At 43.8% G+C, this 26,049-nt stretch overlaps 1 protein-coding gene across 22 annotated transcripts in view; it reads left to right on the forward strand.

Moving 5' to 3' along the window:
- The window catches only part of TEX14 (testis expressed 14, intercellular bridge forming factor), a 536,718-nt gene that overhangs the window by 465,596 nt on the left and 45,073 nt on the right, over positions 1-26,049 (forward strand). For 18 of the 22 annotated variants that reach the window (XR_008888708.1, XM_056556851.1, XM_056556860.1 and 15 more), the window contains one exon: positions 6,733-6,829. The exons of the other annotated variants lie outside the window; for them this stretch is intronic. Coding sequence is in view for 17 of the 18 variants with exons in the window: in XM_056556851.1 (XP_056412826.1) it covers positions 6,733-6,829 (97 nt within the window). In the remaining variant the exon portion in view is untranslated. The remainder of the gene's footprint in view (positions 1-6,732; positions 6,830-26,049) is intronic. 22 annotated transcript variants of the gene reach the window in all.

The following is a 26,049-nucleotide window of genomic DNA, read 5'->3' on the forward strand; positions in this document are numbered from 1 at the left end:
TAGGACTTTCACCTTAGAATTGTCAATAAACCAGTAGAAGAGATACACATCAGCAAGCATTTCAGGCAAGGTCTGTGTACATTCAATAAACTCCTCATTTCTAGAGATGGTAAGCCTTCTGAAAATTCATACAAAATGGTGGATGCATTGCCATGTTTTTAAAACATAGTGATTCATATTTGGGGCCTACAAAGTGTATGACAAGATAAGTAGGTAGCCAGGTAGGTAGCTAGTTGTGTAGGTAAGTAACTATGCAGCTAGCTAGGTGGGTAGGTAGCCAAGAAACTAAGTAGATAAATAGGTATTTAGGTAAATAAGCAGGTAGTTAGGCAGGTAGCCAGTTATCTAAACAGGTGGCTATGTAAGTAGGTCAATAGCCAGATAGAAAGCTAAGTAGCTATGTAGGTAAGCAGCCAGATAGCTGGGTAGATAAGTAGGAAGCTTTGTAGGTAGGTAGCCAGGTATCTAGGTAAGTAACTATGTGGATAGGTAGGTAGGAAGATACATAGGTAGATAGTTAGCTAGGTACATAAGTAGGTAGGTAGTCAGATAGCCAGTGTAGGTAATTAGGTAGGTAGCCAGCTGGCTAAGTAGATAAGAAGGTAGTTAGCCAAGTAGCTCAGGTACAAAGCAAAATGATTCTCGCAGCACACCCGGATAGTGCAAAAGCAGTGGAGGTTTATTAACCCATGCAGATGATACAACGTTTCAGCAGCATCACGCTGCCATTCTCATGCTTGAGAATGGCAGCGTGATACTGCTGAAACGCTGTATCGTCTGCATGGGTTAATAAACCTCCACTGCTTTTTCACTATCCGGTTGTGCTGCGAGAATCATTTTGCTTTGGATCTACTTCCATGGTCTGCGATTGGTACCGCACTTGCCTGCACCCCACAAATATTTTCGGACTTTGGTTGTGCTGCCTCCACCTTGCTGTAGGTGCTCAGGTAGCTAGGTAAGTAGCTATGTAGATAGGTATGTAGGAACATAGGTTAGTTGATAAGTAGGTAGGTAGCCAGATAGCTAGGTAGGTAGCAATATAGGTAGGTTATCTGCCAGTTAGGTAGGTAGGTTGGTAGTGGGGATCAAAAGTTTGTATTAATGTGCATAAAGAAAAATCTCCAAAAGGTATCAAATTACAGATTAGACATTCTTATAATATGTCAAGAAAAGTTAGATTTTATTTCCACCATTTACACTTTCAAAATAACAGAAAACAAAAAAATGGCATCTGCTAAAGTTTGGGCACCCGGCAGAATTTATAGCATTCCCCCCTTTGCAAAGCTGAGACTTGCCAGTGTCATGGATTGTTCTCAATCATCCTCTGGTAAGACCAGGTGAAGTCAATCTCAAAGATTTTAAATGCCCAGACTCATCTGACCTTGTCCCAACAATCAGCACCATGGGTTCTTCTAAGCAGTTGTCTAGACATCTGAAACTGAAAATAGTTGACAGAACAGCTCGCAGGATTGTGAGAAAAAAATTCAAAACCCACGTTTGACTGCACAATCCCTCCAGAAAGATCTTGCAGACACTGGAGTTGTGTTACACTATTCCACTATAAAGAGATACTTGTACAAATATGGTCTTCATGGAAGAGTCATCAGAAGAAAACCTCTTCTACGTCCTCAACACAAAAATCAGCGTTTGAACTTAGAAAATGAACATATAGACAAGCCTGATGCATTTTAGCAACAAGTTCTGTGGACCGATGAGGTTAAAATTTAACTTTTTGGCCGGAATGAGCAAAGGTACGTTTGGAGAAAAGGGGAACAGAATTTAATGAAAAGAACCTCTGTCCAACTGTTAACCCCTTCATGACCCAGCCCATTTTCACCTTCATGACCTGGGCATTTTTTGAAAATCTGACCACTGTCACTTTAAACATTAATAACTCTGGAATGCTTTTACTTATCATTCTGATTCCGAGATTGTTTTTTCGTGACATATTCTACTTTATTTTATCGGTAAAATTTCACTGATATTTGTATCCTTTCTTGGTAAAAAATCTAAAAATTTCATGAAAATTTTGAAAATTTAGCATTTTTCTAACTTTGAAAGTCTCTGCTTGAAAGGAAAATGGATATTCCAAATAAATTACATATTGATTCACATATACAATATGTCTACTTTGTGTTTGCATTAAAAAATTGACAAGTTTTTACTTTTGGAAGACATCAGAGGGCTTCAAAGTTCCGCAGCAATTTTCCAATTTTTCTCAAGATTTTCAAAATCGTAATTTTTCAGGGCCCAGTTCAGGTTGGAAGTGGATTTTAAGGATCTTCATATTAGAAATACCCCATGAATTACCCCATTATAAAAACTGCACCCCCCAAAGTATTCAAAATGACATTCAGTAAGTGTTTTAACCCTTTAGGTGTTTCACAGGAATAGCAGCAAAGTGAAGGAGAAAATTCTAAATCTTCATTTTTTACACTCGCATTTTCTTGTAGACCCAATTTTTTAATTTTTACAAGGGGTAAAAGGAGAGAAATCACCCTAAAATTTGTAACCCAATTTGTCTCGAGTAAGGAAATACCTCATATGCGTATGTAAAGTGTTCGGCGGGCGCAGTAGAGGGCTCAGAAGGGAAGGAGCGACAATGGGATTTTGGAGAGTGAGTTTTTCTGAAAGGGTTTTTGGGGGGCATGTCCCATTTAGGAAGCCCCTATGGTGCCAGAACAGTGGACCCCCCCACATGTGACCCCATTTTGGAAACTATACCCCTCATGGAATGTAATAAGGGGTGCAGTGAGTATTTACACCCCACTGGCGTTTGACAGATATTTGAAACGGTGGACTGTGCAAATCAAAAATTTTATTTTTCATTTTCACAGACCACTGTTCCAAAAATCTGTCATACACCAGTGGGGTGTAAATGCTCACTGCACCCCTTATTACATTCCGTGAGGGGTGTAGTTTCCAAAATGGGGTCACATGTGGATATTTATTGTTTTGCGTTTGTCAGAACTGCTGTAACAATCAGCCACCCCTGTGCAAATCGCCTCAAATGTACATGGTGCACTCTCCCTTCTGGGCCTTGTTGTGCGCTCCCAGAGCACTTTGCGCCCACATATGGGGTATCTCCGTACTCAGGAGAAATTGCGTTACAAATTTAGAGGGTCTTTTTTCCCTTTTACCTCTTGTGAAAATGAAAAGTATAGGGCAACACCAGCATGTCAGTGTAAAAAAATTATTTTTTTACACTAACATGCTGGTGTAGACCCCAACTTCACCTTTTCATAAGGGGTTAAAGAAGAAAAAGCCCCCCAAAATTTGTAACACAATTTCTCCCGAGTACGGCGATACCCCATATGTGTCCCAAAACTGTTGCCTTGAAATACGACAGGGCTCCAAAGTGAGAGCGCCATGCGCATTTGAGGCCTGAATTAGGGATTTGCATAGGGGTGGACATAGGGGTATTCTACGCCAGTGATTCCCAAACAGGGTGCCTCCAGCTGTTGCAAAACTCCCAGCATGCCTGGACAGTCAATGGCTGTCCGGCAATACTGGGAGTTATTATTTTGCAACAGCTGGAGGCTCCGTTTTGGAAACCGTAGCGTACCAGATGTTTTTCATTTTTTGGGGGGAGGGGGGCTGTGTAGGGGTATGTGTATATGTAGTGTTTTTTACTTTTTATTTTAGGTTAGTGTCAGTGTAGTGTAGTGTTTTTAGGGTACAGTCACATGGGCAGAGGTTCACAGCAAGTTTGCCGCTGGAAGTTTGAGCTGCAGCGCAAAATTTGCGCCATCTCAAACTTGCAGCACTCACTGTAAACCTCCGCCCATGTGAGTGTACCCTGTACATTCACATTGGGGGGAGGCGGCAAACATCCAGCTGTTGCAAACTCCGAGCATGCCCTTTGGCTGTCCGTGCATGCTGGGAGTTGTAGTTTTGCAACAGCTGAAGGAACACTGGTTTGGAAACACTAAGTTAAGTAATAAACTTTCAAGTGTTTTGCAACCAAACTTAGTGTTTCCAAACCAGTGTGCCTCCAGCTGTTGCAAAACTACAACTCCCAGCATGCATGGTCTGTCAGTGCATGCTGGGAGTTATAGTTTTGCAACAATTGCAACAGCTGGAGGCACTGAGGTAGGAAACGGACAATGTTTCCCAACTAGTGTGCCTCCAGATGTTGCAAAACTACAACTCCCAGCATGCCCAGACTGCCAAGGCATGCTGGAAGTTGTAGTTCGGCAATATCTGAAGGATCAGATGTTGCCGAACTACAACTTCCAGCATGCTTGGGCAGTCTGGGCATGCTGGGAGTTGTAGTTTTGCAACATCTGGAGGTCCACAGTTTGGAGACCACTGTATAATGGTCTCCAATCTGTGCTCTTCCAGATGTTAGAGAACTACAACTCCCAGCATGCCTGGACAGACTGAGCATGCTGAGATTTGTAGTTTTGCAACATCTGGAAGAGCACAGATTGGAGACCATTATACAGTGGTCTCCAAACTGTGGACCTCCAGATGTTGCAAAACTACAACTCCCAGCATGCCCAGAAAGCCAAAGGCTGTCTGGGCATGCTGGGAGTTGCAGTTTTGAAACTCTCAGAGGCAGCAGTGAGATCGCTTTACGGCGATCTCACTGCTGCCAATGAAGATGCTGCACTGCTGCCGGAAACTCACCTCCGGGACGCAGCGCCGCCGGGACCGCCTGGAGGACGCCGGGACCGCACGGAGGACGCGGGGACCACTCGGGACACCGCATGGACGGGTAAGTGACGTCGGGGGACGGGTCAGAGACACTTAGCAGAGCGGTGTGTGTCCCGATCCCCGTGATCGGAACTCACACACCGCGCTGCTAAGTATTTTCATAGCGAAACGCTGCTATCAGCTAGTCAGAGTTGACCAGCTGATAGCAGCGATCGCTGGGGGGGGTGGGGGACGAAACCCCCCGTGGTCGCACGGTAAGATGGCTGGCTATCAGTGATAGCCACCATCTTTCCGGGCGCTGCGGGATGCCGCGAGTAGCGGCAGTAATGTCCATGACGTACCTGTATGTCATGGGTCGGGAACACCTTGCCACCCATGACGTACAGGTATGTCATAGGTCGGGAAGGGGTTAAGCATGGGGGTGGATCAATCATGCTTTGGGGTTGTATTGCAGCCAGTGGCACAGGGAACATCTTACGAATAGAAGGAAAAATTGATTCAATAAAATTTCAGCAAATTTTGGATGCTAACTTGATTCCATCTGTGAAAAAGCTGAAGTTAAAGAGAGGATGGCTTCCACAAATGGATAATGATCCTAAATACACCTCGAAATCCACGGGGGATTACATCAAGAGGCGTAAACTGAAGGTTTCACAATCTCCTGACCTCAAGATAATTGAAAATCTATGGATAGACCTTAAAAGAGCAGTGCGTGACAGACAGCCCAGAAATCTCAAAGAACTGGAAGACTTTTGTAAGGAAGAATGGGCAAAGATACCTCAAACAAGAATAGAAAGACTCTTGGCTGGCTACAAAAAGCATTTACAAGCTGTGATACTTGCCAAAGGGGCAGTACAAGATACTACCTCTGCAGGGTGCCCAAGCTTTTGCAGACGCCATTTTATTGTTCTCTGTTATTTTGAAAGTGTAAATGATGGAAATAAAATCTAACTTTTGTTGACTTATTATAAGAATGTCTAATCTGTAATTTGATGCCTTTTGGAGATTTTTCCATCTTTCCTTGGCTTCTTTATGCACATTAATACAATTTTTTACCTGGGGTGCCCAAACTTTTGATCCCCACTGCAGCTATGTAAATAGGTTGGTAGCCAGGTAGGTAGCTGAATAGGAAGTTAGCCAGCCACCCCCTGACTCCCCAGGATGTTAGGATGAAGAAAAAAAAAAATGCTTACCTCATGTCCCATTCCGCATCTCCTCTGTAGTACAGCCTGGCCACATACTTCTTCCTCAACAGTGCAGGTGCCGATGAGTGATGTCATTGGTGCCTGGGGTCATGGGTTTCCTCTCAGTGTTGGCTGCAGATCCTGTGGCTCACACTGAGAGACAGCTTTCAGCTGTATGCGCATGTACAAGTGTCCTTGATTCACCATTAGCGAGCGAGCACCTGTGGTGGACAGGCCACGGTGCCATACATACTCTTTGGCAACAATTGCCCCTCCCCCCAGAAGTTCACCCCTGGCGGGGCTCCAGCAGTAGAAGGGAGCCTCAGGAGTGTTAAAGTGCATATAGGCTGTTCTGAATGCCTACACCTGATAAAGACACAGAGCCTTATGGGAAATTTGTGCAAACAGGAAGCAGGCATACAGTCCCAGCAAACATTACACTTGCATGAGAGATTAACCTGGTTACATTGCTGGCAACTATTGGCACATTACAAGATTTTATGTATGAAAGTTTAGGTACACTTTAGTAAGCAGAACTAGGAAATATTTCTTGAGCTTCTTCTATGGAAAATTGTGGTTGTGGTACAACTAGGGTTTTAACATTTGTTTATTTATATTCTGAATTTACTATCATTGAAGTAAATAGGGGGGAAACAGGTGGCATAGCAGTTGACATAGCAAGAAGACTTGTCAGTGATGTTGTTAGCCACCTTTGTGCACGTTTTTTTAGTGTAACACGTTTGCACTTTTTCTCGCACTTTGGGTGATTCGAGAGCACGTTCCTCAGCTCTTAGATAAAAAAAAAATGTAAAGAGAATTACAGAGACTGTTGTCTCAGAATTAACTGTGTTGTATATTTTACTAAAATACCTTTTGTAATATGTCTCAGTGTGAGTCTACAGACTATGTCAGTCCAAGAAAGGAAAAAACCTTAAGTGTGAAAGATCAGAATGCAAACATCACTTCTATCAAGACACATAAATCAGGTATAGTAGAAATGTTCCATGTCAATATTATGTTAAAAGTTGGTAAGAAAAGTAAAGTTCCTTCAATGCTGTATACCTGGCACCAGACAAATGGTCTATCCTTAACCCCTTAAGGATGAGCGCCGTGCATTTACAATGCTGCGTTCCTTGATCACCGCGTCTCCGGACACGGTGATCAGAATAGGATGACTGCTGATATCTATAAGCAACCATCCCGTTATATATCGCCCAGGGGGGTCCTGAGACCCCACCTTGTCGGCGATTGCCGTGATTAGAATTAACCGGTGAATCACTGCTTTTCCAGGCTGATCTGGTCTCTGTGAACCCCCGCCCGTGTGACTGTACCTTAAAAACACTGCACTACACAACACTACACTAAATAAAGGGTAAAACACTACATATAAACACACCCTTACACTGGCCCACCCCCCTCCCCCCAATAAAAATTTAAAACGTCTCATATGGCACTGTTTCCAAAACGGAGCCTCCAGCTGTTGCAAAATAACTCCCAGTATTGCCGGACAGCCATTGACTGTCCAGGCATGCTGGGAGTTTTGCAACAGCTGGAGGCACCCTGTTTGGAAAACACTGTATTTTGGCGGCAGAGGCAAGTGCTATTCTTGTATTCCTTCACCCCTATGCAAATCCCTAATTTAGGCCTCAAATGCGCATGGCGCTCTCTCTCACTTCGGTGCCCTGTCGAATTTCAAGGCCGTAGTTTAGGGCCACATATGAGTTATTTTGATACTTAGGAGAAATTGTGTTACAAATATTGGGGGGGCTTTTTCTCCTTTTACCCTTTATGAAAAGCTAAAGTTGGGGTCTACACCAGCATGTTAGTGTAAAAAAAAATGGTTTTCACTAATATGCTGGTGTTGCCCAATACTTTTCATTTTTACAGAAGGTAAAGGGAAAAAAAGACCCCCAAAAATTGTAACACAATTTCTCCTGAGTACGGAAATGCCCAATATGTGGACATAAAGTGCTCTGTGGGCGCACAACAAGGCTCAAGAGTGAGAGCGCACTATGTACATTTGAGGCCTAAATTGGTGATTTGCACAGGGGAGGCTGATAGTTACAGCGGTTCTGACATAAACGCGAAAAAATGTGGCCCCATTTTGGAAACTACACCCCTCATGGAATGTAACAAGGGGTATAGTGAGCCTTAACGCCCACAGGTGTTTGACAAACTTTTGTTAAATTTGAATGTGAAAATGAAAAATCAGATTTTTTTTTCCCACTAAAATGCTGGTGTTACCCAAAAGTTTTTATTTTCACAAGGGGTAATAGGGGGAAAAAACACTCAAAATTAGTAATTTACATCCCATATGTGGATGTAAATTGATCTGCTGGTGCACTACAATGCTCAGAACAGAAGGAGCGCCATTGGGCTTTTGGAGAGAGAATTTAGCTGGAATTGAAGGCCATGTGAATTTACAAATCCCCATGCTGTCAGAACAGTGGACACACGGACACACACACACACACACACACACACACACGTGACCCTATTTTGGAAACTACATCCCTCACGGAATGTAATAAGGGGTGCAGTGAGCATTTACACCACACAGGTGTCTGACAGATTGTTTGAACGGTGGTCCGTGAAAATGAAAAATGCATTCATTCATTTGCACAGCCCACTGTTCCAAAGATCTGTCAAACGCCATTTCCAAAATGGGGTCACATGTGGGGGGGGGGGGGGGGGTCCACTGTTGTTGCACCATGGGGGCTTTGTAAACCCACATGGCCACCGACTTCTATTCCAACCAAATTCTCTCTCCAAAAGGCCAATGGCGCTCCTTCTCTTCTGAGCATTGGAGTGTGCCCACAGAGCACTTTACATCCACATATGGGGAATTTCCATACTCAGAAGAAATGGTGTTACAAGTTTTGTGGGGCTTTTTCTCCTATTACCCCTTATAAAAATAAAAAATTTGGGGTAACGCCAGCATTTTAGTGAAAAATGTCCTTTTTCACGTCGAAATTTAGTGAAAAAATTTGTTAAACACCTGTGGGGTGTTAAGGCTCACTTGTACCCCTTGTTACGTTCCTTAACGCAAAACGACGGGTATACCAGTCAGCTGCTGAAGTGCGTTCACATATTTGCAGCTGCTGCTGCATCCCGGGGGCAGAACTTTTCACCGCCGGTTGTTTCCGGCAGGTGAGAAGTTCGGCTTCACCCCTTCGCGCAGAACGATGCATTTATGTGGCGGATAACGTGAAAACTTAGCACATTCCGCCGTACAAAGGTGGCGTTCATTAAGTGCTCCCGCTGCGCTGATCGGGTTAATTAGCTAAAGTCCCGGGGTGTCCGCGGGAGACCACTCCTGCCTGACACCCCAGGATCCCGTTTGATTAACCCGATCCGGAGGTCCAGCAGCGGAGATGGCGGGTGCGTGGCGATGGCAGGTGTGTGGCGATGGTGGGGGTGCGTGGCGATGGCAGAGGTAAGTGTGTGGCGGGTGCGTGGCGAAGTCCGGGGAGAGCAGGACACAGCGGGGTGAGAGAGAAGGGAAAGTAGTTGCTTACCCGGTGGCAGCTCCGGATGAGTGGGGATCCGGCAGGCTGCGGAGGGATCTGACTGGCCGGTGAGTGGTCGACAGTGGCCCTCAAGACGATGCAAAACTACATCTCCAAGCATGCCTAGACAGTCTGTTTTACAACATCTGGAGGACCACTGTTTGGAGACCACTGTGTAGTCGTCGCCAAACTGTGATCCTCCAGATGTTGCAAAACTACAATTCCCAGCATGCCCGGCTGCAAATGGCTGTCTGGGCATGCTGGGAGTTGTAGTTGTGTGCCTCCAGCTGTTGAAAAACTACAACTCTCAGCATGCCCAGACAGCCAATTGCTGTCTGGGCATGCTGGGATTTGTAGTTTTGCAATATCTGGAGGACCACAGTTTGGAAATCACTGTGCACTGGTCTCTAAACTGTAGCCCTCCAGATGTTGCATAACTGCAAATACCAGCATGCGCAAACAGCTGTCTCGGCATGCTGGGAGTTGTAGTTGTGTGCCTCCAGCTGTTGAAAAACTACAACTCTCAGCATGCCCAGACAGCCAATTGCTGTCTGGGCATGCTGGGATTTGTAGTTTTGCAATATCTGGAGGACCAAAGTTTGGAAATCACTGTTAACTGGTCTCTAAACTGTAGCCCTCCAGATGTTGCATAACTGCAAATACCAGCATGCGCAAACAGCTGTCTCGGCATGCTGGGAGTTGTAGTTGTGTGCCTCCAGCTGTTGAAAAACTACAACTCTCAGCATGCCCAGACAGCCAATTGCTGTCTGGGCATGCTGGGATTTGTAGTTTTGCAATATCTGGAGGACCACAGTTTGGAAATCACTGTGCATTGGTCTCTAAACTGTAGCCCTCCAGCTGTTGCATAACTACATCTCCCAGCATGCCCTTCTGCGATCAGTACATGCTGGGAGTTGTAGTTTTGCAACAGCTGCAGGCACCCTGGTTGGAAAATACTGAATTGGGTAACAGAACCTAACTGAAGGTTTTCCAACCAGTTTGCCTCCAGCTGTTGCAAAAGTACAACTCCCAGCATGCACGGTCTGTCAGTACATGCTGGGAGTTGTAGTTTTGCAACAGCTGGAGGTTTGCCCCCCCCCCCCCCATGTGAATGTACAGGGTACATTCACACGGGTGGGTTTACAGTAAGTTTCCTGCTTCAAGTTTGAGCTGCGGCAAATTTTCTGCCCCAGCGCAAACTCCTAGCGGGAAACTCACTGTAAACCCGTCAGTGCGAATGTACCCTAAAACACTACACTACACTACACTACACTACCACATAATAAAGGGTAAAACACTACATAAACACCCCCTTACATTGCCCCCCCCCCCCCCCCATAAAAATAAAAAACATATCGTACGGCAGTGTTTCCAAAACAGAGCCTCCAGCTGTTGCAAAACAACAACTCCCAGCATTTCTGGACAGCCATTGACTGTCCAGGCAAGCTGGGTGTTTAGCAACAGCTGGAGGCACCCTGTTTGGGAATCACTGGGGTAGAATACCCCTATGTCCACCCCTATGCAATCCCTAATTTAGTCCTCAAATGTGCATGGTGCTCTCTCACTTCGAAGCCCTGTCATATCTCAAGGAAACAATTTAGGGCCACATATGGGGTATTTCCGTAAAATCGTGTTACAAATTTTGGGGGCTTTTTCTCCTTTTACCCCTTATGAAAAGGAAAAGTTGGGGTCTACATCAGCCGGTTAGTGTAAAAAAATTTTTTTTTACACTAACATGTTGGTGTTGCCCCATACTTTTTATTTTCACAAGAGGTAAAAGGGAAAAAAAAAGACCCCTAAAATTTGTAGCGCAATTTCTCCTGAGTACGGAAATACCCCATATGGGGGCGTAAAATGCTCTGCGGACATACAACAAGGCTCAGGAGTGAGAACGCACTATGTACATTTGAGGTCTAAATTGGTGATTTGCACAGGGGTGGCTGATTTTACAGCGGTTCTGACATAAACACAAAAAAATAGATACCCACATGTGACCCCATTTTGGAAACTAACCCCTCACGGAACGTAAAAAGGGGTATAGTGAGCCTGAACACTCCACATGTGTTTGACAAATTTTCGTTAAAGTTGGATGGGAAAATTAAGTAAAACATTTTTTTTCACTAAAATGCTGGTGTTACCCTAAATTTTTCATTTTCACAAGGGAAAATAGGGGGAAAAAAACTCCAAAATTTGTCACCCCATTTCTTCTGAGTAAGAACATACCCCATATGTGGATGTAAAGTGCTCTGTGGGTGCACTACAATGCTCAGAAGAGAAGGAGCGCCATTGGGATTTTGGAGAGAGATTTTGTCCGGAATTGAAGGCCACATGTGGTTACAAAGCCTCCTCCCCCATAGTGCCAGAACAATGGACATGTTGGTGTCTGACAGATTTTTGGAACAGTGGTCCATGAAAATGAAAAATTTAATTTTTCATTTGCACAGCCCACTGTTCCAAGGATCTGTCAAAAACCAGTTGAGTTTAAATGCTCACTGCACCCCTTATTAAATTCTGTGAGGGGTGTAGTTTCCAAAATGGGGTCACATGTGGGGGGTCCACTGTTCTGGCTCCACGGGGGGCTTTGTAAACGCACATGGCCCCTGACTTCTATTTCAACCAAATTCTCTCTCCATAAGCTCAATGGCGCTCCTTCTCTTCTAAACATTGTAGTGCGCCAGCAGAGCACTTGACGTCCACACATGGGGTATTTTCATACTCAGAAGAAATGGGGTTACAAATTTTGTGGGGCTTTTTCTCCTATTACCCCTTGTAGAAATGTAAAATTTGGGGAAAAACCAGCATTTTAGTGAGAAAAAAATAAAAATTCATTTACACATCGAACTTTAACTAAAAGTCGTCAAACACCTGTGGGGTGTTAAGGCTCACTGGACCCCTTGTTACGTTCCTTTAGGGGTGTAGTTTCCAAAATAATATGCCATGTGGGCGTTTACTTGCTGTTCTGGCACATAGGGGCTTCTTAAATGTGACATGCCCCCCAAAAACCATTTCAGAAAAACTCACTCTCCTAAAAATCCTATTGTCGCTCCTTCCCTTCTGAGCCCTCTAGTGCACCCACCGAACACTTGACATACACATATGAGGTATTTCCTTACTCGGGAGAAATTGGGTTACACATTTTAGGAAGATTTTTCTCCTTTTCCCCCTTGTAAAAATTAAAAAACTGGGTCTACAAGAACATGCGAGTGTAAAAAATGAAGATTTTGAATTTTCTCCTGCACTTTGCTGCTATTCCTGTGAAACACCTAAAGGGTTAACACACTTACTGAATATCATTTTGAATACTTTGAGGGGTGCAGTTTTTATAATGGGGTCATTTGTGGGGTATTTCTAATATGAAGGCCCTTCAAATCCACTTCAAAACTGAACTGGTCCCTGAAAAATTCAGATTTTGAAAATTTTGTGAAAAATTGGAAAATTGCTACTGAACTTTGAAGCCCTCTGATGTCTTCCAAAAGTAAAAACATTAAGGAGATGTATGGCAAACTTCGAGAGGGATAGGAATTCCGGCGCTGACCAAGGAGGAGACAATGGAGCCAGGTGTGTAACGAACAGATTTAATCCAATGCGATGCGTTTCAGTGGGAGTGCACACAACCTGGCAGGGTGAGCCTTTACCTTTTCCCTCCCCTCCCACACACCTGTGATCCCGTTGATTCTCCACAAGGGAGCGCCTGTTTTTCTTTGTTTTACAAAAGTAAAAACATGTCAACTTTATGATGCAGTCATAAAGTAGACATATTGTATATGTGAATCAATATATAATATATATATAAATATATCCATTTTCCTTATAAGCAGAGAGTTTCAAAGTAAAAAAAAGCGAAATTTTCAAATTTTTCATCAAATTTTGGAATTTTTCACCAAGAAATGATGCAAGTATCGACAAAATTTTACCACTAAACATAAACATTTTACCACTAAACATAAAGTAGAGTATGTCACGAAAAAACTATCTCAGAATCAGAATGAAAGGTAAAAGCATCCCAGAGTTATTAATGCTTGAAGTGACCGTGGTCAGATTTGCAAAAAAGGCCTGCGTCCTTAAGGTGAAAATGAGCTGCGTCCTTAAGGGGTTAAGGGGTGTAGTTTCCCAAATAGTGTGCCATTTTATTTTAATTTATTTTTTTTTATTTTTTTTATAGCTGTTCTGGCACCATGGGGGCTTCTAAAAACGCGACATGCCCCACAAAAACCATTTCAGCAAAATTCGCTCTCCAAAATCCCATTGTCGATCCTTCCCTTCTGAGCCCTCTAGTGCACCCAGAGAGCACTTTACCACTTTACATCCATATATGAGGTATTTCCTTACTCGAGAGAAATGGGGTTACAAATTTTGGGGGACATTTTTACCTTTTACCCCTTGTCAAAATGAAAAATGTGGGGTAACCCCAGCATTTTAGTGAAAAAAATCAAATTTATAATTTACACGTCCAACTTGAGGGGTGCAGTTTCCCAAATAGTATGCCATGTGGGAATTTTTTGCTGTTCTGGCACCATGGGAGCTTCCTAAATGAGACATGCCCCCAAAAACCATTTCAGCAAAATCCGCTTCCCAAAATCCCTATGTTGCTCCTTCCCTTCTGAGACCTCTAGTGCACTCACAGAGCACTTTACATCCACATATGAGGTATTTCCTTACTCGAGAGAAATAGAGTTACAAATTTTGGGGGGCTTTTTTACCTATTACTCCTTGTAAAAATGAAAAAAAAAATAAGTCTACAAGAACATGTAGTGTAAAAAATGAAGATTAAGAATTTTCTCCTCCACTTTGCTGCTATTCCTGTGAAACACCTAAAGGTTAACAAACTTTCTGATCATTTTAAATACTTTAAAGGGGTACTCCGCCCCTAGACATCTTATCCCCTATCCAAAGGATAGGGGATATGATGTCAGATCGCTGGGGTCCTGCTGCTGGGGCCCCCCGGGGATCGCTGCTGCAGCACCCCGCTATCATTACTGCGCAGAGCGAGATCGCTCTGCACGTAATGACGGGCAATGCAGGGGCTGAAGCATTGTTACGTCAAGGCTCCACCCCTCGTGATGTCACGGCCCGCCCCCGTCAATACAAGTCTATGGGAGGGGGCGTGGCGGTCGTCACTCCCCCTGCCATAGACTTGCATTAAGGGGACAGGCCGTGATGTCATGAGGGGCGGAGCCATGACGTCACGCTGCTCCGGCCCCTGTATCGCCCGTCATTACACACAGAGCGAACTCGCTCTGTGCAGTAATGATGGCGGGGTGCCGCAGCGGGGATCCCGGGGCTCCCAAACAGCGGGACCGCGGCGATCTAACATCTTATCCCTATCCTTCAACATTATGATGCAAACACAAGCTAGACATATTGTATATGTGAATCAACATATCATTTATTTGGAATGTCCACTCTCCATACAAGCAGAGAGCTTCAAAGTTAGAAAAATGAAAACATTTTTATTTTACATTACATTTTGGATTTTTTCACCAAGAAATGATGCAAGTATCGACGAAAATTTACCACTAACACAAAGTAGAATATGTCACGAAATAACAATCTCGGAATCAAAGTAATATTTTAAAGCATGTCAGAGCTTAACCCCTTAAGGACTGCGTTTTTCCGTTTTTTGTATTTTCATTTTTTCCTCATCACCTTCTAAAAATCATAACGCTTTCAATTTTGCACATAAAATTCCATATGATGGCTTCTTTATTGCACTATCAATTCTACTATGCATTGACATTAGTCATTTTACCAAAAAATCCACAGTGAAACGGAAAAAAAAATTCATTGTGCGACAAAATTGAAGAAAAAATTTCTTTTTGTAACTTTTGGGGGCTTCCGTTTCTACGCAGTGCATTTTTCGGTAAAAATAACACCTTATATTTATTCTGTAGGTCCATATGGTTAAAATGATACCCTACTTATAAAGGTTAGATTTTTTTGTACTTCTCAAAAAAATCATAACTTCATGCAGGAAAATGTATACGTTAAAAATTCTCATCTTCTGACCCCTATAACTTTTTTATTTTTACGGGCTGGTATGAGGGCTCATTTTTTGCGCCGTGTTCTGAAGTTTTTATCGGTATCATTTTTGTATTGATCAGACTTTTTGATCGCTTTTTATTCTTTTTTCAGGATATAAAAAGTGACCAAAAATACGCTATTTTGGACTTTGGAAATTTTTTTACGCGTACGCCATTGTCCGTGTGGTTTAATTAACAGTATATTTTTATAGTTCGGACATTTCTGCACACGGCGATACCACATATGTTTATTTTTATTTATATTTACACAGTTTTTTTTATGGGAAAACTTTTATTAGGGAAGGGGTTAAATGACCTTTATTAACTTTTTTTTTTTGCAGTGTTATAGCTCCCACACACTTATCTTTTATGCTGATCCCTGCAAAGCCATAGCTTTGCATGGATCAGCGTTATAGGGGGTTTATTTTTCAAAAACGGCTGCATCCTTAAAGGAGTACTCTGGTGGAAAACTTTTTTAAATCAACCGGTGCCAGAAAGTTAAAAAGATTTGTAAATTACTTCTATTAAAAAATCTTAATCCTTCCAGTACTTATTAGCTGCTGAATACTACAGGGGAATTTTTTTCTATTTGGAACACAGTGCTCTCTGCTGACATCATAACCACAGTTCTCTTTGCTGACATTTCTGTCCATTTTAGGAACTGTCCAGATCAGCATATGTTTGCTCTGGACAGTTCTTAAAATGGACAGAGATGTCAGCAGAGAGCACTGTGCTTGTGATGTCAGCAGAGAGCTCTGCTACAGCAGGTTACAAGGGGGGTCTCAGCAGGAACGCAGGGCTGTGGAGTGCAACGACCGTATCGCTTCTGACTGAAGCTTCTTCCAGCCTCCAAGCTTCAGTCAGAGGCGATACGGTCGTTGCACTCCACAGCCCTGCATTCCTGCTGAGACCCCCCTTGTAAGCTGCTGTAACCCGCTGTCATCTTCTGCTGCAAGCACCGAATAAAGAAGATTTTTATTGCTGACAGGGTGAGTCGTCCATCTGCTTCATTTCTCATTGTTGTTGCATGAATAGACTTTATTACCAGACGTAGATGCTCCCTAGCATTCACATAGCAGGATACTCTCATATCCGATAGTCCGGACAGGAGAAGACATAGCCACACACGAGTAGACTGTGCCTGGTGCTCTCTCTATGTTTACACTCATTTACAAATCTGTTTAACTTTCTGGCACCAGTTGATAAAATTTTTTTAAAAAAAAAAAGGTTTTCCACCGGAATATCCCTTTAACTCCTTGGGGATGAAGGGCGTATGCATACGCCCTCGCATCCCGTCACTTGAGGACGGAGGGCGTATCCATACGCCCTCCACATTTCCGATCACCGCCGCTCGCCGGGCGGTGATCGGACCGGGATGAGTGCTGATATCTATCAGCAGGCATCCCGTGGCAATGCCTAGGGGGGTTCTGAGACCCCCCCATATCAGCGATTTCGGCAAATCGTTGGTCAATTCAGACCAGCGATATGCCCGCGATCCGGGCCAATCGAGTCACTGGTGACCCGATCACCCGGAAAATAAGATTGATCAGAGCTGTCAGATACAGCTCCGACCATCCTAAAGGATAGGAGCGAGGTGGCAGTGTTGTCACCCCCTCCTATCACCTGCCATTGGTCAGCCAGGCTGACCACCAATGGCAGGAGGGCGGCGGGGGGGGTTAGAGTTCATTTCCCCCACTCTGCCCACCGATCGAAGTCGGGGCAGAGCAGGGGGGAACACGGGCGGCGAGGGGGGAGCATGGCCCGGCTTACCCGTACCGGCGGAGGCATCCTGGACCAGCGGCAGCAGCGGCATCGACACAGGAGGAGCGGCCGGAAAGTGCGGCGGAGAAGGCTGCAGCGAAGATCGCTGTAAGTGATCTTCTCTGTGCCCTTCTAAAAGCTGCAAAACTACAACTCCCAGCATGCCCAGACAGCCAAAGGCTTTCTGGGCATGCTGGGAGTTGTAGTTTTGCAACATCTGGAGGGTCACAGTTTGGAGACCACTGTGTAGAGGTCTCTAAACTGTGGTCCTCCAGATGTTGCAAAACTACAACTTTCAGCATGCACTGACTGTCTGGGCATGCTGGGAGTTGTTGTAGTTTTGCAACATCTGAAGTGGCACAGTTTGGAGACCACTATACGGTGGTCTCCAAACTGTAGCCCTCCAGATGTTGCAAAACTACAACTCCCAGCATGGCCAGACAGTCAGGGATGCTGGGCATGTAGTTCTGCAATATCTGGCCCTGGACAGTCTGGGCATGCTTGGAGTTGTAGTTTTGCAACATCTGGAGGGCTACAGTTTGGAGACCACTACTTAGCGGTCTCCAAACTGTTCTTCCCCAGTTGTTGCATAACTAAAACTCCTAGCATGCCCAGACTGTCCAGGAATGCTGGGAGTTGTAGTTCTGCAACATCTGAAGGGCCAGATATTGCAGAAATACATGCCCAGCATCCCTGACTGTCTGGCCATGCTGGGAATTGTAGTTTTGCAACAGCTGTAGGCACACTGATTGGGAAACACTGAGCTAGAGCCTGTTTCCTAACTCAGTGATTCAATGTGGATAAATGTAAAGTTATGCATCTGGGTACTAATAAACTGCATGCATCGTATGTCTTAGGGGGGATTAAACTGTCAGAGTCACTGGTAGAGAAGGATCTGGGTGTACTTGTAGATCACAGACTACAGAATAGCATGCAATGTCAGGCTGTTGCTTCCAAAGCCGGCAGGATATTGTCATGTATCAAAAGAGGCATGGACTCAAGGGACAGGGACATAATACTCCCCCTTTATAAAGCATTGGTACGGCCTCACCTGGAATATGCTGTTCAGTTTTGGGCACCTGTCCATAAAAGGGACACTGCGGAGTTGGAAAGGGTGCAGAGACGCGCGACTAAACTAATATGGGGCATGGATCATCTTAGCTATGAGGAGCGATTAAAGGAGTTACAATTGTTTAGTCTTGAGAAGAGACGTTTAAGGGGGGATATGATAAACGTATATAAGTATATTAATGGCCCATACAAAAAATATGGAGAAAAACTGTTCCAGGTTAAACCCACCCCAAAGGACGAGGGGGCACTCGCTCCGTCTGGAGAAGAAAAAGTTTAGTCTCAAGGGGCGACACGCCTTCTTTACCGTGAGGACTGTGAATTTATGGAACGGTCTACCTCAGGAACTGGTCACAGCAGGAACAATTAACAGCTTTAAAACAGGATTAGATACATTCCTGGAACAAAATAACATTAATGCTTATGAAGAAATATAAAATCCCATCCCTTCCCAAATATCGCGCCACACCCCTACCCCTTAATTCTCTGGTTGAACTTGATGGACATATGTCTTTTTTCGACCGTACTAACTATGTAACCCGTGTGTCTCAAGCTGTTGCAAAACTACAACTCCCAGAATGCACTGACAGACCGTACATGCTGGGAGTTGTAGTTGTGCAACAGCTGGAGGCACATTGGTTGGAATCACTGAGCTAGAGTCTGTTTTCTAACTCAAACTGTTGGTTCCCCACCAGTGTGCCTACAGCTGTTGTAAAACTACAACTCCCAGCATGTACGGTCTGTCAGTACATTCTGGGAGTTGTCATTTTGCCACAGCTGAAGGTTTTGGCTGCCCCCCTGTCTGAATGTACAGGGCACATTCACACGGGCGGGGGTTTACAGTGGGTTTCCTTCTACAAGCTTGCCGCAGATCAAACTCTCACCCGAAAACTTACTGTGAACCCCCGCCTGTGTGAATGTACCCTAAAAACACTACACTATACTACCAAATAATAAAAAGTAAAACACTACATATACACCCCCTTACACGTGTCCCCTCCCCCCCCAATAAAATTGAAAAACATCTCACACGGCAGTGTTTCCTAAACGGACTCTCCAGCTGTTGCAAAACTACAACTCCCAGTATTGCCGGACAGCCATAGACTGGAGGCACCCTGTTTGGGAAACACTGCTGTAGGGTTTTACTGTAGGTAACCGGGTCCGCCCCTGTTGTAAATTCCTTATTTAGGCCTCAAATGCTCATGGTGCTCTCTCACTTCAGAGCCCTATCGTAATTTCAAGGCAACAGTTTAGTGCCACATATGGTGTATGTCCGTACTCTGGAGAAATTGCACTACAAATTTTGGGGGGATGTTTCTCCTTTTACCCCTTAGGAAAAGGTAATGTAAAAAAAATTAACATTTTTACACTAACATGCTGGTGTTGCCCCATACTTTTAATTTTCACAAGAGGTAAAAGGAGAAAATGACCCCCAAAATTTGTAACACAATTTTCTTCTGAGTATGGAAATACCCCATATGTGGACGCAAAGTGCTCTGCGGATGAACTACATGGCTCAGGAGTGAGAGAGCGCCATGTACATTTGAGTCCTAAATTGGTGATTTGCACAGGGGTGGCTGATCGTTACAGCGGTTCTTACATGAACTAAAAAAAAAAATACCCACACGTGACCCCATTTTGGACACTACACCCATCACGGAACGTAACAAGGGGCATAGTGAGCCTTAACACCCTTCAGGTCTTTGACAAATTTTCGTTAAAGTTGGACATGAAAAATAAAAAAATAAAAAATTCCTGAAATGCTGGCGTTACCCCAAATTTTTTATTTTCACAAGGGGTAATAGGAAAAAAGCCCCCCAAAATTTGTAATGCCATTTCTTCTGAGTATATAAATACCCCATATGTGGAAGTAAAGTGATCTACGGGCGAACTACAATGCCCAGAAGAGAAGGAGCGCCATTGGGCTTTTTGAGAGAGAATTAGGGTATGTTCACACTGAGGGTTTGGAGAGGAATTTCAGCGAGTAATTCTGCTCGCTTATTCCTCTCCAATTCATTCAGCAGTGCCATACCCCATAGTATGTAGTTAACTTTCCTCTCCTCAGTTCACACTGAGGAAATTCCGCTAGCAGAATTCTGTTCCGCATGAAGAATGAACATGTTCTTTCTTCATGCGAAATTCGGCTCGTAACTCCATAGAAGTAAATGTAAAAAATGTTGACAGTCTGCCACGCTTCCGCGCGGAATTTGCGTGGAATTTGCACAGAATTCACGCATTTTATTGTGTGTCCTATCCCCTTTCATTTCCCTGCGGAATTCAGCTCGAATTCCGCACTAATTCCACGTGAAAAAAACGTCATTTTGAGCGGATTTAATCAGCTAGAATTCCGCGAACATCTTAACCAGTGTGAACATACCCTTAGGAATTGAAGGTTATGTGTGTTTACAAAACCCCCATGGTGCCAGAACAGTGGACCCCCTCCACATGTGACCCCATTTTGGAATCTACACCCCTCACGGAATGTAACAAGGGGTACAGAGAGCATTTACGCGCCACAGGTGTCTGACAGCTTTTTTAAACAGTCGTCCGTAAAAATGAAAAATTTAATTTTTCATTTGCATAGCCCACTGTTCCAAAGATCTGTCAAATGCCAGTGGGGTGTAAATGCACACTGCACCCCTTATTAAGTTCTGTGAGGGGTGTATTTTCCAAAATAGTATGCCATGTGTTTCTTTTTTACTGTTCTGGCATCATGGGGGCTTCCTAAATGCGACATGCCCCCAAAAACCATTTCAGCAAAATTCACTCTCCAAAAGCCCAATGTTGCTCCTTCTCTTCTGAGCCCTCTAGTGCACCCACAGAGCACTTTACATACACATATGAGGTATTTCCTTACTCGAGAGAAATGGGGTTACCAATTTTGTGGGGCATTTTCTCCTATTACTCCTTGTGAAAATGAAAAGTTGGGGGTAACACCAGCATTTCACTGTTAAAAATCACATTTTTCATTTTCACGTCCCACTTTAACGAAAGTTCGTCAATCACCTGTGGTGTGTTAAGGCTCACTGGACTCCTTGTTACGTGCCCTGAGGGGTGTAGTTTCCAAAATAGTATGCCTTGTGTTTTTTTTTTTGTGCTGTTCTGGTACCATAGGGGCTTCCTAAATGTGACATGTCGCCCAAAAACCATTTCAGCAAAATTTGTTTTCCTAAAGCCAAATGTGACTCCTTCTCTTCTGAGCATTGTAGTTTGCCCGCAGAGCATTTTACACCCTAACATGGGGTATTTCCATACTCAGAAGAGATGGGGTTACAAATTTTGGGGGGCATTTTCTCCCATTACCCTTTGTAAAAATGGAAAATTTGGGGGGAAAAACTGCACGTTAGTGAAAACTTTTTTTTTTTTCATTTACACATCCGACTTTAATGAAAAGTCGTCAAACACCTGTGGGGTGTTAAGGCTCACTGGACCCCTTGTTACATGCCTTGAGGGGTTTTCTTTCCAAAACAGTATGCCATGTGTTTTTTTTTTTGCTGTTCTGTCACCATAGGGCTTCCTAAATGTGACATGCCCCTCAAAAACCATTTCAGAAAAATTCACTATCCAAAATCCCATTGTCCCTCCTTCCCTTCTGAGCCCTCTACTGCGCCCGCCGAACACTTGACATACACATATGAGGTATTTCCTTACTTGAGAGAAATTACACCTTGTAAAAATACATGCGAGTGTAAAAAATGAAGATTTTGAATTTTCTCCTTCACTTTGCTGCTATTCCTGTGAAACACTTAAAGGGTTAACAAACTTTCTGAATGTCATTTTGAATACTTTGAGGGGTGCAGTTTTTATAATGGGGTCATTTATGGGGTATTTCTAATATGAAGGCCCTTCAAATCCACTTCAAATCTGAACTGGCCCCTGAAAAATTTCTATTTTAAAAATGTTGTGAAAAATTGGAAAATTGCTGCTGAACTTTGAAGCCCAAAAGTAAAAACATGTCAACTTTATGATCAAAATATAAGGTAGACATATTGTATTTGTGAATCAATATATTATTTATTTGGAATGTCTGTTTTCCTTACAAAAAGAGAGCTTCAAAGTTAGAAAAATGCAAAATTTTTAATTTTTTTATAAAATTTTGGAATTTTTCACCAAGAAATGATGCAAGTATTGACAAAAATTTACCACTAACATGAAGTAGAATATGTCACGAAAAAACAGTCTCGGAATCAGAATGAAAAGTAAAAGCATCCCAGAGTTATTAATGCTTAAAGTGACAGTGGTCAGAATTGCAAAAAATGCTCCCGTCCATAGGGTTATAATGGGCTCCGTCCCCAAGGAGTTAAGGTCAAAATGGGCTTGGTCCTTATGGGGTTAAGATGTCGGACCTTCAAGAAGAAACCCTAAAAAGAAAATGTTAATACAAATATGGTACAATAATTTCGTTTTTAATAAGAATTTTTTTTAATTAAATTGGCCCTGTCACATATAAAAACTTTTTATGTTGTACATCTTGGCAAAACAATAGCGAGTCTGTTTCGGCGGCTAACGATAGCCGGGACCCGTGGCTAAGGGTGTTTTCACACCACGTTTTGTACTTACGGTTCCCGAATACGGTTGGGAGGAGGGGGGGCGGGGCTTAATCACGGCGCCCGCACTCAGCCTTATTCGGGAACCGTAGTTAACCCCTTAAGGACTCAGGGTTTTTCCGTTTTTGCACTTTCGTTTTTTCCTCCTTACCTTTTAAAAATCATAACCCTTTCAATTTTCCACCTAAAAATCCATATTATGGCTTATTTTTTGCATCGCCAATTCTACTTTGCAGTGACATTAGTCATTTTACCCAAAAATGCACGGCGAAACGGAAAAAATAATCATTGTGCGACAAAATAAAAAAAAAACGCCATTTTGTAACTTTTGGGGGCTTCCGTTTCTACGCAGTGCATATTTCGGTAAAAATTACACCTTATCATTATTCTGTAGGTCCATACGGTTAAAATGATACCCTACTTATATAGGTTTGATTTCTGGAAAAAATCATAACTACATGCAGGAAAATGTATACGTTTAAAAATGTCATCTTCTGACCCCTATAACTTTTTTATTTTTCCACGTACGGGGCGGTATGAGGACTAATTTTTTGCGCCGTGATCTGAAGTTTTTATCGGTATGATTTTTGTTTTGATCGGACTTTTTAATCACTTTTTATTCATTTTTTAATGGTATAAAAAGTGACCAAAATACGCTTTTTTGGACTTTGGATTTTTTTTTGCGCGTACGCCATTGACCGTACGGCTTAATTAATGATATATTTTTATAGTTCGGACATTTACGCACGTGGCAATACCACATATGTTTATTTTTTATTTTTTTTTATGGGAAAAGGGGGGTGATTCAAACTTTTATTAGGGAAGGGGTTAAATGACCTTTATTAACACTTTTTTTTTTACATTTTTTTTGCAGTGTTATAGGTCCCATAGGGACCTATAACACTGCACGCACTGATCTCCTATGCTGATCACTGGCGTGTATTAACACGCCTGTGATCAGCATTATCGGCGCTTGACTGCTCCTGCCTGGATCTCAGGCACGGAGCAGTCATTCGCCGATCGGACACCGGGGAGGCAGGTCCCGAACAGTCCCGAACAGCCCGACTGAGCAGCCGGGTCACTTTCAGTTTCACTTTAGAAGCGGCGGTCAGCTTTGACCGCCGCTTCTAAAGGGTTAATACCGCACATTGCCGCGATCGGCGATGTGTGGTATTAGCCGCGGGTCCCGGCCGTTGATTAGCGCCGAGACCGACGCGATATGATGCGTGATCGCGGTGCGATCCTGCTGCATATCGCGGGAGCCGGCGCAGGACGTAAATATACGTCCTGCGTCGTTAAGGGGTTAATGCATGTCTATGAGCCGACCGGAGTGAACCGCAGCCTCCGGTCGGCTGCGTTTTCGGCCGTATGCGGTTTCCCGACCGTAGGCAAAAACGCGTGCACACCTGGTGTGCTGGGTGTGCCCGGGCACACCCTAATCAAGCTCGGGGGGGGGGGGGGGGGGGATCCGCGGCCGCCACTGAGCAGCCCGCAGGGGGCCCCTGTTACATTCTGGGCATCCCTGTGTCCCGAAAGATCTTTTCGGGACACAAGGATATCTCGGTTAACTTTCTGCGCCAGCCCCTGCGTTAACTTTAAAAACGCAGGGGCTGCCGGGAGGTAGCGCATGCAGGGACGTCACTGACATCCAGTGCGTGCACCAATAGCAACGGAGGAGCGGAGCATCGTCGAGGAGGACGGCATGGTAAGTCACCAGCACCAGTGGGCAGCATGTCATCTTAACCTGTTAAGGACCAAGGGAGTAAACTTATGCCCCTAGTCCCGCTCCCGTGATATAACGCGGGGTTACCACATATGTTTATTGTAAATAAAAATAAACATATGTGGTATCGCCGCGTGCGGAAATGTCCGAATTATAAAAATATACCGCTTTTTAAACCACACGTTCAATGACGTACGCGCAAAAAAATTCAAAAGTCCAAAATAGCGTATTTTTGGTCACTTTTTATATCATGAAAAGATGAATACAAAGCGATCAAAAGTCTGATCAATGCAAAAATGGTACCGACAAAAACTTCAGATTACGGCGCAAAAAATGAGCCCCCATAGCCCCCTGAACATGGAAAAATAAAAAAGTTATAGGGCTCAGAAAATGACAATTTTAAACGTATAAATTTTCCTGCATGTATTTATGATTCTTTTCAGTAGTAATACAAAATCAAATCTATACAAGTTTGGTATCATTTTAACCGTATGGACCTAGAGAATAAAGAAAAGGTGTCATTTTTAACGAAAAATTTACTACGTAGAAACGGAAGCCCCCAAAAGTTACAAAATGGCATTTTTTTTTCAATTTTGTCGCATAATGATTTTTTTTCCGTTTTGCCGTAGATTTTTTGCGTACAATGACTGATGTCATTACAAAAAATATTACAGATTTTTAGGTGGAAAATTGAAAAGGAGGAAAAAACGAAAGTGCAAAAAATGAAAAACGCCTGGTCCTTAAGGGGTTAAGTGTTCCGACCACCGCTCCTCGGGTCCCGGGACCGACTGCTATGGTCTATAGGCCATAGCAGTAGGTCATGACCTAGTGGGGCAGTACACAGACATACAGCCTCCAGCCATACACTGTATATGGCTGAAGGCTGCATGTCTGTGGGGGAACTATACTGCACCTAATGTGGGGAACTCTACTGCACCTAATGTGAGGGAACTGTACTACACCTAATGTGGGGTAACTGTACTGCGCCTAATGTGAGGGAACTGTACTGCACCTAATGTGGGGGAACTATACTGCACCATTACAGTTCATCCACATTAGGTGCAGTATAGTTCCTCCACATAAGGTTCAGTACAGTTCCCCCACAATAGGTGCAGTATAGTTCCCCCACAATAGGTGAAGTATAGTTCCCCCACATTAGGTGAAGTATAGTTCCCCCACATTAGGTGAAGTATAGTTCCCCCACATTAGGTGCAGTATAGTTCCCCCATATTAGGTGCAGTACAGTTTCCCCACATTAGGTGCCGTACAGTTTCTCCACATTACGTGCAGTACAGGTTCCCCACATTAGGTGCGATATAGTCCCCCCACATTAGGTGCAGTATAGTTCCCCCACATTAGGTGCAGTATAGTTCCCCCACATTAGGTGCAGTACAGTTTCCCCACATTAGGTGCAGTACAGTTCCCCCACATTAGGGGCAGTACAGTTCCCCCATATTAGGGGCAGTACAGTTCCCCCACATTAGGTGCAGTATAGTTCCCCCACATTAGGTGCAGTATAGTTCCCCCACATTAGGTGCAGTATAGTTCCCCCACATTAGGTGCAGTACAGTTCCCCCA

Source organism: Hyla sarda, chromosome 2 (assembly GCF_029499605.1).
Source record: "Hyla sarda isolate aHylSar1 chromosome 2, aHylSar1.hap1, whole genome shotgun sequence".
In the NCBI taxonomy this organism is placed as follows: Eukaryota; Metazoa; Chordata; class Amphibia; order Anura; family Hylidae; genus Hyla; species Hyla sarda.